The sequence below is a fragment of the Alligator sinensis genome, unplaced genomic scaffold (genome assembly GCF_000455745.1).
Source record: "Alligator sinensis unplaced genomic scaffold, ASM45574v1 scaffold157_1, whole genome shotgun sequence".
Classification (NCBI taxonomy): domain Eukaryota; kingdom Metazoa; phylum Chordata; order Crocodylia; family Alligatoridae; genus Alligator; species Alligator sinensis.
The window spans coordinates 125,015-139,220 of NW_005842316.1; the positions used below are offsets into that span (position 1 = coordinate 125,015).

The window sequence follows — 14,206 nt, forward strand, 5'->3', positions numbered from 1 at the left end:
ATTTCTATAGCTGGTAACCTTTACAACCGTATAAAACACTAGAAAGCAAAGTCTAAATAGCAACCAGAGACATAACTTTTCCAAAGTACATAGGCAATATTCTGATTAAGAAATTATTTTCAGGTAAGTGTTATTCTTAACAGTACTTTGTCTGAATAGCAACCGTTTTGTCATTGATGATCCTGAAAAGGCACTCAACATATGGGTGTGTTTTTAAACGAGAATAATATTTATGGTAAAAACCTGCACAGAAATCATCGCAGAACTATGTGGTGGAAAGCACAATTAACATGAACAATAACTGCAAGTGTTTATTAATATTTATTAGAGCAGAAGTTACAACATGGATGATATGCTATGTATGAAAGCAGCAATATCATATTACTTTAGTATCCTGACATGTAATAAATATTTTTTTCCAAAATGAGAACTTAAATAGTCAGTATATTTTCTAAATTAAGTTCCATCTCCCAAGGGGACTTTGTCCAGGAGCAGCTGTGGCTGTCTTCTAAATAGAGACAACTGAACAAACAACAGATATTAATTCAAGCTTCTAGTCTGCAGTTTCACATTTATAACTCCATGCTGAAACAAATTTATGAAATGTAGCAATGTTAGAAGTCTTTCCTGTGAATTACCTGTCAGCTACCTCAAACTAAGCAGTCCTGTTCCTACCTGTTCCTTTAAAAGATCCAAACTTCTGCTGCAAACAACTGCCAGCACATATTGAAGGCAACTTCTCCTAATGTCAAGCATCCCCTTTTGTTTTCAACATCAGTGCCATTTTCAAAATATCCTTACGCAGCATCCGAGGAACATTCAATCTATTGGGACTGTAATGAGACAGACCCGCCCTAGAGCCTGTTAGTTTTCCAAATAATTTCTGAAATTCTAATAGAAAGCAGAGGAACTGTTCCAGCCCAGGGGCTCAGGAAAGGTTAAAATAGACTAGCCTGCTTGTTTCTCAAATTTGGAAATGAGCAAGATTTCACCCATCTTTTTTTCCCCAAAAATGTGAATATCCCTGACCTCCTGCCACGGCACCTCTTCTAGTCCTACCACTTCACCAATCTGACTGAGGCAGCACTGCACGAGCTTTATTACATCTCTACAAGAGCTTTCGTGCACGATCTGTTCAGCCCTTATTACAGACATCAGAATTTGGATGTTTCATAACTCCCTGACTTAGTTCAATTTGGAGGTTTCAAGCTATTAAGCTTCAAACCTCTTAGCAACTGGTCCTCATCCACAATACTTGGCCATGCCTTTGAGTAACTTTTTGGTCCTTTTAAATATTGATAGCAAATCTAGAAAGATTCTGTTTTGTGTGGCTCTTTATACCAGCCTGATTGTCCTACCACTTCTGCATGTAGGAAGACTCTAAGCAACACAAGCTATCCTAGACTGCTTACAATTACTAACCCTTACAGTTCAGTTCTTACAGCTATGAAAGAAACTTTCTCCTTCCGTGAGTAGCCTTGAGACCAGCTTTCCATTACTTGACAGGCATTCAGCATCCTCTACTGGGTTCTGCTTCACAAACAGTGTCTGGGCAAGGATTTGTCTCAATCATCTCCACGGGAAATACAGGGAATCCTCTTACAGCTGAATTGGGATCCATCTCTTTTCTCAAAGTTAATTTCTGCTCCTCTCCTGTAAATATGGAGAAGAAAACAAAATTTGAAATGAATGTGTCAGGAGAGAAAATGCAGACGTGTACTTCAGTTAGACGGGAGCTACAGTAGGTCGAATCAGAATTCAAAAAACAGGGAAAACAGTATCCAGAATATTTTTTTACTGCTGGGAGACTAGACAGCCTCCACACAGAACTTCATTCAGCTCAGACATATCTTCCATCCCCCTTTATGCTGCATGCTGTAGTCTCTTCCACTACACTTGCTACCATAGTGGAAGACTAGGCCTAATAAGCATAGTGTTTTACTTGTCTTCAGAAGTGCACGTTTTGTCCTCCCACATGGGATGAGCTGCTCATGTTAAAAACGGGATAAAATGTACACAGGTGAATTAAAGAGATGCTTTGCCATCCAAGTAAGTGGCCAATTCAGCTCTTACATCTCTTGGGAAAACTTTTGCTACCAAGAGAGGAGCGTTTCCTGAGTTAAACTATCAAAACATTGCATGACACCCTCTTCCCTCTAAACTGCTTCCAAAAACTAGGATAGCCCTGGTGATTAAGTTCACCTGTCAGCGACCATAAACCTCTCCAATTTAAGCATGCTCTCTTGGTCCTATTTTATGCATCTCTACTTACCTGCCTTTTGGTGAGATCCCTGAAAGGCAGAGGCAGCAGGAGAGACGGCATCTTTTGAGACTGCTGTCACCGTGTGAAGCGTTTTGAGTTTCATTTTGTGGTGAACTATTTTGTTACATTTCCTCTGTGTCTTTTTTAGAGTTGCCAATTGTCTGCAACCATCTGTTTCAGAGAAGCCATGTTCATCAGATAAAATGTTAGAGAGAGGCTTTTTTCTTTTTTTTTTCTTTTTGTGAGCATGTCTCTCTTCCTCCCTGGATCGCCTCTCACTTCTTTGCCCTTCATGTCTTAATTTACTACTGGACCTCTTGCATGATTTTTTAAGCTTACGTCCACTCTGCTTTGTCAAGCCATCAGGCACAGAATTTGAACAGAAGCTACATTTTTTGGATTCACTGTCTTCATCATTCTGAGCTGCATTTTTAACACAAACAAGAATTTTTCTCTCCTCCTTTCCCATGAGAGAGGATAATTTGTTACCATCACTGAAAACCTTTTCATATTTTCTCTCCGTTCTCTTTACTAAGCTACTAAAGTATTCAGAATCACTACTAATCTCTTCCAATAATTCATTTAATTTGTATGCTGACCCAGATGGCTTGTATGGCAGAGTAACTTTCCTGCTGTTACTGTCTTGTTTGGATTCTTTATTATGACCAAGGCTGGCGCCTCCAAAGGAATTGTTCAGTTCCACACGTGGGAAGTTGCCAGTGTTGAGCGAGTCATTCCACTGTATCTGGAAGTTATTTGTGAACCCTTGAAAACAGGTCTTATGTTTGGACGTTCCCGATGTAGGCTCTGATTTCTGAATAGTGATCTCCCATCTATAATTATCATCCCTGCTGCAAGTTCTCTCATCAAGATTTTGTACAAAACTCCTCTCAGTGAGGTGCTGCCCATACTTGTTCCTCAAGTTGATCTGAAAGCTGTTGCCATTATCCAACACCACCCTTTGCCACCAAGACTTGCTCACAGCAGTTTTTGGCTGTAGGCAGACACGTGCATACCGTGGGGTTTGATAGTAGTTTAATAAATAATGTATGAATTCATCAGTTTCATAAACCTTTTGCTTCTTGCGGCAGCCTGTATCACATGCTGTTTGTGAGTTCGCTACATTCAAAGCAGGGGAGTTCTCTCTATCAAGAGACTCTATGAGTTTGCAGTCTTGAGTAATTGTAATCTGTAAAGAACCACTTTCAGAGGAGCTGTACTTGTCCGTTCTAGTTAATTTACCAGAGCTCAGGGTTACAGCAGGATCATTTAAGACAGTCCTCACAATATGACAAGATGATGCAGGTAGCTTAGTCTCCCACTCTCTCTCACTAAATGAAGAGCCATCCGTTTGAAACAACCGATACTTAAACTTTTCCCCATGCTTCTGCTCCCCAAAATAATGGAAGTCTTTCTGCTCCTTCTGTGCAGTTTGTAACTCTGTCTCCGGAAAGTAGTCTTTCCTTAAGTCTCCAAGGTCCAGTAAAGGCTCCACTTTTTGGCTGGTCAACTGTGCAAAATCCTTCAAATAAAATGGGAAAAAATTATGAGAAAGAGAGCGTTTGTTCAGAGCAAAGAAACCGAGCTTGAAAAAATTCTTTGAGCTATATCAGAGTGAACTGAGCTAAATTACAAACCAACTTGTCGTTAACCCAAGGCTGCCACAGTTAAGACAGTGGTACAGATATAACCAAGGGCACAACTTGACCTAATTCAAAACCCAATCAAACCAAGTTCTTCAGCCCTCCTGTTGCCTCACAAAGCTGGGCTCTTAATTTAAAATACTCTTCCATTCAATAAAATGACCTGTCTTGTTGGGATATAAGTGATTTGAAACCACTAAAATATTTTTTTTCACCCAGGTTGCTTATAGAATCCCACTAACTTTGGTAATTCTGCCAAGTCTAACTTCTGCATTTTGTAAGTGGAACATTTTATTACGTACAAATAATTAGATACGCTGCTCTAAATTACATTTTTGTGATAATTTTTGAAGACTGATGTCATGCTTCACTAAAAATCAAAAGGCAAGCTAGTGTGACCTCTGGCAGGTACCATTTCTGGGTGGGGAGGGAGGGACTCCAATGACTTGCAAGAAATATTAAGCATTAGTGTTTTAAAAAAGAAACACTACAAAACACTTGCCAGTGGCCTGTAGCAAGTCTTCCCCTTGGCAAATGATGGAATATAAGTCTTTTTGTAGCATTTGAGCTTTCATTTAAAAAAAAAAAAAATGAAAGCTAGCCCATATAACTAAGATCATTATCCAAATATGAAGCAAAGTAGTGAGTCTGCAGGCAGACTTCTGTAATTCCACACTGCTGAACAGATTTTCCAAAACAGCAGCAGAGTGAAACTGACAAAAAACATGTCAGTTTCGCTGCCTGCCCACAGAAGGCTGAACACTGGAGGTGTAGCTGACATTATTCAGGTTACTCTGCTGCTTGAATAAGCTGTGACTGGCAGCAGATGCAGTAACTAGAGTTATTTGTAGGAGAAGAGGATGCAAAAGTGGTCGAGACCTCTTTTCCTAGAGTGCTGGCTTGGGATTTAGCACAGTAATTACACATCTTTTTCAGCATGGTAATGAGAACCAGGGGTCTGCTTTTAATTTATCAGACACCTATTGGGCAGAGTCCAATATCAAAGATGAAACTACTGAGCAAAGACAAAGAACAGATTTCTGGTTAGAATCACACCACCATTTTCCTTATAAATAGGTGTGAGAAAAGGCTAAATCAGTGTTTCATGAGCTGAGCTATACTGTGAATGTTCAGAGGCAAATGGGAAAGGAGAAGGAAAGGGGAAAGATAAATGAAAAAAAGGAAGAAAAAGAAAAAATGAACAGTTTGACAGTACTTCCTGGACTGCCAGAGAGGTTACAGTGTTTTGATAGTGACAAAGTGCTACCTTATGAATAACACATGCTAGTGCTCCCAGAATCCCAAACCATCTTTCTAACCAGCATCTGGCCATCAGGTGTCTGGTAAGTTATTCAAGCTCTAGTAAATGTCCTTTAAACTTAGAATGTTCGTTTAAATAGTCTTACTTTTACTCGGTTTAACAGCACTGTAAGCAGCCTTACAGACTCCACTCTTCTCTGAGCTAGTAGATATTTCCTCTCTTCCCATTCAGGCATATTCTCTGGCCACTGCTCTTCTTCAGCTGTTACCTTCTGCTGCTTTCTTGGGCGTTTTTCATCCCGATCTATCTGTCTCTGTTCTCTCCTCTTGAGCTTAGCCTTCCTTTTTCTTTCTCCAACTTTTTTTTCATCATCACGTCTTTTTCTAGGTAATTATTAATATGGGACAATTTAGATGACACTCATTTTACATTTTAATTCCTGGATGCTGGGAGGTAGGATTGTAGCGTGCTAACAGCAAGTGGTTCAATGCTGAGAACCCAACAGCTGTTAGCACTAAGAAATCCTCTCTCCTAGAACAGTATGTGTAAAGTCAATGGCAACCAACATACATCCAATAGATCCACAGATTTAGGACTGGTTTTGACTCTCTCTCCTGAAATGTCTTGTGTTCTTAGATTTTTCATAATACATTGTCTCTCTACGGTACAGACATTGTTAATATTGTAGTCTCTTCCATATCACAAAAACTGGATTGTTGTTCCTCCTTCCCTGCACCCACTCTTTTTTATGTTAGAACTGATAACTAAAGTTTATAGTCTCTTTGATCCAAACCTACAGTCCTTAGGCAAGCCAAACTCGTCTACAACTGAATAGGGATTTAGCCCATGTAAGATACTCTACAGAACAGTTCCCATTTTGGAATAGACTTCCCAAGGAGGTGGTGCAGTCCCCAACCTTGGAGGTCTTCAAGTGAAAACTGGACAGACCCCTTGCTGGGATCATTTGATCTCAGCAGCAGTCCTGCCCAGAGCAGGGGGGGTGGACTCAAGGATCTTTCAAAGTCCCTTCCAGCCCTTAATGTCTGATTTCCCTAGGAATGCAAGTTGAAGTCGACATTTTAACTAGATTGTACGAAGTTCTCTATATTCTACTGAAAATAAATTTTCTGCACAATCAAAACAGCATCTCACAAAAGTCTAGGAAATCCCAGGAACAAAAAATGTACATATGCACCTATCAAACCTAACTGGCTTAATTAAACTATTCAAATAACAAAGGTATTAGATTAGGTTTTGAATTGATCTAGCACACGTTGATCTAGCAACGTTGTCATGCAGGGTGCCAGAAACACCCACAACCTTGAATTGTAAGATGCTGGTGTGTTGGGGTGGACGGCTGGTGGAGCCACCAGGGGCCCAATCTTTGTTCTGGCAATGGAGCCCTTGCCCGTTACCTGCCATCTGCCCCAAGGTGTGTGCGCCAGGCAAAATGCCTGTCCCCCTCACGCTCTGGCACCTGTGCCAGGGGTTGCCTACCCCTGATCTAGCATTACAGCTCCCAAACTTAGCATCCTAACTAGCATTCTTACATCAATATGCACGTTCCTGGCTTAATCATTTGTGTCAGGCAAGATGGAGCTTATATACTCCTTGTAAAATCTTAGTATATAATTACTATTTTTCATATACATTTTACCAATGCTGCTCTCACATAACACCATTGGAAAGGATGTAAAAAATAGATGAAGCTTGAATTTGTACACGGGGACTTTCCAGACAATGCTGAAGCATGTAGAAGCCTACCTGTCCCATGTTCTATGTCAGATACTAGCTTTACTTCAGGACAGAGAGGCTGTATAATTTTAATTCTTGGCATTGTAGCCAACAAGAAACCACGATTCCTGGTTTCCCCTCAACCACACATCCAAAATGATAGTAGATTACCCTCTTGGATAAACCTGAAGAGCCTGGTAACATATACATATATATTTGATGCTCTTTCCAACGACACTACTCCAACAGTAGCAATGTTGTGAGGACCACTTGGACTAAAACAGCACAGCTAAGCATTGCCTTTAGACTTGGACCAATTCATATCTATAACCTTATGTTCTGCTACTGGAAACGTGGCCAGAATATTTTGCCACCTTCTTGGGTTAATTTATAGTTTTACTGCACAAAAGCCTTCTTCAGACTTCACACACGTTTTCTTTTAAATGACAGTTAATATATCAATAGTGCTAACGAAAAACTTAATTCGTGGACATGTAAGGAGAGAGATCAAAAGGGGGAACAATACCTTTTCATTGGGAGGTTTAGGCCTCTGGACAATTCAAGACTATACAAACACAATCTCTTCATTTCCCTGCACTGAGTTTATTACCCCTCCTTCCCTTTATCTAGTGCCTTTCATCTGATTCCTACCTGTTTAAACTAACAAACTTATTTTGCTTTCATTACACACAATGAATTAAATACAACATTTAGCAGTCAGTGTAAGCTCCCCAACCTGCATCTCCTCCATCCTTAACACGATCAGAGCTGGAATTCATGGTATTTGACTCTTGGGATTTACCTGAGAAGAGGATGTGGTAATAAATCCAAAGAAGTAGGACACTCACTGAAAATAAGTCTCTCACCTTTCAGCCTCCTCCTCTTTTTCCCTTTCTCTTTCTTGCTCTAGCTCCTGCAGCTTGAGTCTTTCCAGCCTTCTCCTTTTTATAGCTGTTTCACCGAAATGCTTGGTCGTCACCTGTTGCAGAGGAAACAGAATCAAACTCAAAAATCCACGGAGTTCTACGTTTATACACAGATTAAAGAGCCTCCTATTTAAACTTGAAAATGTCCTTCTGCTTGCTCTTCATTAGTCTGGAGGACTGGAATATGACTTCCAAAATTCAGAGTAATAGCTGCCGTCTAAGCTCATGATATTACCTGTTACTCACAAGCATCACTTTACACTACACTCACATTAGCATACATACCTTACTACACTTACATTAATGTCCTAAGCTGACAAAATGCCTTTATTCACAACCTGTCAATGTCCGCTTTAGGGGACTGGAGACCAAGCATTTTCAGCAGAGATTTCCTAGTTATACAATCCTCTTCTCCTGAAAGACAGTCTGAGCCTAAATTTACCAGTTTGCTGAACTACATGGGAAACGATAAGTTAGGGATGGCTGGTGGACTGCTACAAAAAGGAGAGCTGTATGTTGTCTACTGAGAACCATTTAACTTAACATGATGCTGTGTTTCATCTGTTTTGGATGCCCAGATGTGAGCCCATTAAAAGAAAACATTAAGGCTGGAAGACCAAGAAATTTGGAGCATGTTTTATGGTAACAAAAAAACTGCGTGCTTGAGAATCATTTAGAAGCTTTCTAGTCAGCAAAATACTTGCAACTCTATCTCAATAACTAAATATGACTTTTAGATGAATACTGCCGATCACTAACAAAAGCATGCAGATTTCCACTTTTCTTTCCCACTGTTACACTGGGTAGACCACTGATCCGTCTTTTCGGACTTGTAATTATGCCCACTTTAAGCAATACAAGGTGCTGTGAAGAGCAAGTGGTGCAAAATAACTATTTTTTTTAAACAGGGGTGCTGACTTCACTTGCTCAGTCAGTGAAGAAACCCCAGGTCCTGAGTACATTTTTCTTAGCTCTGGTGTCATTCCAGCTCAACCCCTTTCCACTTGTATTTTACCAATCAAAAAAAATGTTGTGGGTAATCAAAAAACTAACTACCACACTTTTGTATGAAAACACTAAAAACTCCAAATATTCAGCCAGGTAGCACATCCATACAAACCAACATCTTTATGCAAACAAACCAGACCAAATGGCATTCTCTAAAGAGTCAGCCATTTGTGACTCGCACATTTGTGATACTCAGCCCTCACACAGGACCAGAAATGCAGCCAGAGCTTTGTTCACCAGGTTGGGAACTAAGAGAAGGATGCATGCTGCAGCAGTCCACCCACCCCCGTGCCAAACAGCTGCACTCTCCATCTGTAAATTCCCACCTCAAATATCCATCACTTAAGCCCTTATATTGGCTAGTAGGATGCCTGGTTTCCCAAACAAAAAATTCCCACATTTAGTTTTCACAAAGCAGATCCTGAAGCAGAAAAGACCTTCAGCAGTCTCAGCAGATAAAGCTGGGTTGGGCCAGGGATTTTGATACTTTGCAACTATCATTCAATCCAGTCTTTGACTACTCAGCAACCACTTCCACAGTCTTTATGATACTGCGTTTGAAAAAATACACCACTGACAGTATCAGAAGGGATAGTTTATGCTGCTTTTTACTTCTGAAAGAGCTGTGTTCTCTTGGTATTAGTAAAAAAATTCAGATCTGTATAGATGTCTGCAAGTGAAATTATTCACATTTCTTCCTACCCTTACTTCTTTATAAGGGTCAAGCATATCTACATTCTTGAGCTTTCCCAAAGCTCTCAAATGCCAATCTAAAAACAGCCTCACTTGGCTTTTCATTATTTGAGCCCTTCCAAATAGAGGCAACCAGGAATATCAGATTTTTGCTCAGCAAAGTCTTTATTCATTATCTCACTTTTGATTCAACCCCTCCTCTGGGAATGGGTTCAATCAAGTTTATATGGACTAGTCTGTGCTCAGCTGTTCCTTAATCTAACTAGATCTTGGATATCTTTTTGGATACCCTCCAAATGAGAGAGTTAAATTAAGCTCAGATAAAGGCCTATTTAGGGGGTCCAACAACTATGAAACAAGTTTAGTTAGGAAATCCAATTTTCATGTTAAAAATAGCTTCTAAAACAGGAGTTGTCAAACGGGGCTATGCGTACCCCTGGCGGTACTTGGGAAGACCCCAGGGGGTATGCAGCAGCAGCGCAGAGGGCAGGGCTGCCAGCATTTTGTGCCGCTTGCACCGCCATGCACTGCCAGTGCTTTTGTTTTCGCCAGTGCTATGCACTGCTGGTGCTTCTGCCGCCGTACACCGCTGGCACTTTTCTAGTTTTCTTTTGTCTATCAGCTGCCAGGGACCTTGCAGCTGGGGGACGTCCTGCTTCTCCACCGGCCACTGGGGGTACACCAACCAAAAAAGACTGAAAATCCCTGTTCTAAAAGAATGACATACAGAGCTCTTTTCCAGGAAAAGTGAAAAACCACTGCAGTTAGAAATCTTAAACAAGTACATTAAGCCTTCAATCTGCCAATTTGGACAGGAGGTCTTACATGTAAAGTGGAAATTTCCAGTACTTGAACATATTGGGTCAGCACTGTTTTTTCGGAGAAACTTCTGGAAACTGAAGTCCCTGAGGATGAGAATTTCAGAGCATCACCAAGGATCAAAATACAGAGAATTCACCTCCCCACCTGCGCAAGATGGAATCTACGTTAAGTAGTAAATCTCCATCTACCTACATCCCGTGTGCAGAATACGGCAAACTAGTGTCCTTTCATACAAGCAACCTCAGAGAGACTGAACCATTCTTTTCAAACACCTTTTTGCAACTTGCTTAAGTAGAACACATACCTAACAGCTGGTATTTATCATCAGAAATGGGATCCAATCAAGCTTCTCCAGTTTCAAGATGGAAGAATTTATTTCTAAAGCTGTTTTCAAAAGAGCCTGGACTTAACCAATCTTCTCTTACATCATTCCATCAAAAAATCTGTTTTAACTATTGCTTTGGACCTCCCCTTTTTTACACCAGTAATATGTTCTCCTTTTCCCAGAAAGAAAATATCATTCTTGGTAGAAAAGCCATGACTTTTATTTCAGAACCACAACTACTGAAAAATTGTGTTCTCAACTACATTCATTCACACTGTTTGAGACTAAATGCGTATTATTTTAACACCAACTGAACTTTTCCACGAGGCTGAAGCATGAAGCGTAGCTGATCATATAATCCAGAACACTCCAATTTACAACCGTGTGTCATCTTTTCAGATATTGTAACATTAAAGTCAATAACTCCTCTGAAGAGAATGCCAAACCTGCACTAGAAATTTCTGCCAGCACAGCAATTAGAAAATGTCAATTAGAAAAATATCACATCCAATAGATCTATGAATTGATTGCAAAAGCACTAATGGAGATGCAGTTACATCAGCAGAAGGCGGATTTTGCTGACATCATTTATTTCACTTAGTTGGTAAAAAGGATAGCAACAACTTTTTTTCTACTGGCATAAGCTACATTTACAGTAGCTATACTAATAACATTTTAAGTGCAATCTAGGCCTCGGGATGGGTACTCAGTGCCTCTGAAAAATCAGGTCACATCTGACTTCCTTTCAGTAGCACTGGACAAAGTACATAGTGCTGGAGTCATCCAAAGATAAAAGTGAAGTATGACCATACAAGCCTAACTTGTTTGTCAGGTTACTAGATAGCACCAATGCCAAAGAACAGTGATAAAACCCTAGCGCAGAGAGGCAGAGTGCTCAAGAGGACAGAAGTGAACCGAAGACCTCTGTCCCATAGCCAGCTCTGCTGTAGCCTGTCAAGTGAGCTTGGGTAAGTCACTGCCTGCTCTGTGCTTACATTTCTCTCTCTTAAAAACAGGGTAATTATTATAATCATTACAGGCTGGGATAATTATTATAATCATTACAGGCAGTCTTTGGACTTATGACACAATTGGTTCCTGAAAACTGTCTCTTAAATCAAAATGTTGTAACTCAGAACTATTTTTCCCATAGGAAACAATGTTATAAATTGGGATTGGTTCCTGAACCAAGACCCGATACCCTATTTTCACCAAAAATAACCCACATTTTGTATTCAATCAATTATAGATGAATAATATAGCTACTTTAATGCATTTATATTGTAAATAGCAATCATACTGATTTGGAAGGATGTCTTTGAGGTGACTTTGCTGGACTTTTTGAAGGGCTCTTGGTTGGACTTTTTGAAGGGTTCTTGGCTGGAGTCTTCTCAGCAGTCTCAGCTGCAGGTTCTTCTGGAGTCTTGTCTGCTTCCTTAAAGAAAGTGTCCAAGCAAGTTTGGACAGATGTTCTCCAGGGACATGGGCGATGCAGTGAACTTGTTCGCTGGCGTGGCGTCGCGTCAGATCAAGCGTTGTAAAGTCAAAACCGACGTCAGGAAACTTCGTAACTCGAAACATTGTAAGTCGAGGATTGCCTGTACTGCTCTTTGCCTTTGAGAGCTCCTTTGATGAAAAATGCTACATGAGGTAGGTGTTATTACAATCCTGGCACCAAACAAAACAAGACTTACACATTCATCTCTCTGGTTCCTACTTCCAAATGTTATTGCTTCATTGTTGTATTTAAGCCAGTGATGCTCAACCTTCTGGACCTGTGGGCCAGATGAGAGGCATGGGGCTGGTCTGTGGGCCAGATCCTGAGGGTGGGGTCAGCCTGCAGGCTAGATTCAGAGTGGGGACAGCACGCAGGGTAGGTCCATGATCCGATGCTGCGCACCAGATCCGGACATGGCCTGACCCTGCGATCAATGCTGGTACTGCTCCCCTGGTGCCAAATTTCTCGACTGTAGGGAGCCCCACGGGCTTAATGACATGGCCCCACAGGCCACATTCAGCCTGCAAACTGGAGGTTGGGCACCTCTGCCTTCTAATCTCATCAACTCCACTCCAGGTTTCTCTAACACATGGGAACACTGGCTACATATTAAAATTAAACCAAATGCTATGATTACAGCAATACAAACTCTGAGGGTTTTAGCAGAGCTACAGTGTTTTCAGGCTCTTAGACATCACCACTACTTCTACATTAAGATTAATGTTGCAGCAATAAGCATTCAACTCATATTTGCAGGACCAGAAAGCAAATGGATGCAAAAAGCCTAAATAAATCTCTACCACCATTTCCACACATAGATCTAAACTTATGAAAATTATTGTTTCTACATTGTTTGAATTGTGCATTACAGAGACATCTGGCATCTCGTAGTTTTACTGAGAATTCCCATCTATGGCTGGCTTTCAGTTCCAGAAGAGTGTCAACAGATCACACATGAAGCAATCTTTATTGCCGTCTTCACAGAACTGACTGTATATAAGCTACCACGGCATACTATTCTTCCCTTCACAAAGCCATCATCTTTCTCCTCCACACCACTTACGGCCAGGAGGAGCCTTTCAAACCATCAGTAACATTTCTCAAAGAAAGTGCACAAAACCATGGGAATACTGCCTAACGTACTGAAACCTGCTGTTACTTAATATGACCCCTTGGCATTAAACACAACACAGATTATTTTTAGTCTGTGGTAGCTCTTGGTCCTCCCTCGGATACTAGACTTCTTGCCTTCACCTGTCCTAGGATGGAATCCTGCAATTCTCCTGTCTTTAGACTGAGTCCCTGGGCCTTTGGCACTACTTTATGCCAACCTTGCAGGGTCAACAGGGTTCAGTTACCTGCAAGTCTTCCCCTTCAGAAGATGAGACCAGTGAGACTATGACAATTCAAAACAGCTACTTAAAAACAAAGCGCTATTTAATTTTAGTAGTAGAACAAGGCAAAACAAAGAAGGGATTTTAACTAACAAGCAGGCTGCATGCATCTTACCTAGTTTAGCATCTCCCTAAATGTTTAGGCAGGTCTAACTGCTTAAGAACTATTCCTGCATCAGTCTACTTCCCTCTCCCCATTTAAAGGGAGAATCTTTTGGCTAAATTAAAGCTCTTTGTTCCAATTCTCCACCTCGATCCTCCCCTTCCTCTTCTGCTAAGGCAGCTGATCCAACACAGACAGAAAATAAAGCTTTACATCTATAATGTCTTTTGAGTAGAGATGTTGGTAGCTACAATCATTACCTGGTTTCCTGTGAACAGGTGAAGTGCCCAACCACTTGGTAGAACACGGAGGGACACGTAGTACCTATCAAGTAAAACAGGCATCTTCCTTGCCTTTTGCTTGTACGTTACACTTAGGTGGGCATGGAGTTTCTATAGCGGTCAGAGCTCTTCATTCCTATATCTACAACCAGTATTGCCACTTCACTTCTCACACCCCTTCCTAGCCTACTGTATTAGCCTAGATTCATGCACATACTTATCTTGCTGCTCAGCAAGGATTAGCCTTCACTTTCC

At 40.8% G+C, this 14,206-nt stretch overlaps 1 protein-coding gene across 1 annotated transcript in view; it reads right to left on the reverse strand.

Annotated features, from left to right (window-relative positions):
* Positions 1-286: 286 nt before the first annotated feature.
* The window catches only part of LOC102375624 (A-kinase anchor protein 17B), a 17,070-nt gene continuing 3,150 nt past the window's right edge, over positions 287-14,206 (reverse strand). The window contains 5 exon segments of the mRNA XM_025209906.1: positions 287-1,653; positions 2,273-3,785; positions 5,313-5,550; positions 7,768-7,880; positions 10,354-10,433. Of these exon segments, the coding sequence (XP_025065691.1) occupies positions 1,511-1,653; positions 2,273-3,785; positions 5,313-5,550; positions 7,768-7,880; positions 10,354-10,433 (2,087 nt within the window). The 3' untranslated portion in view covers positions 287-1,510.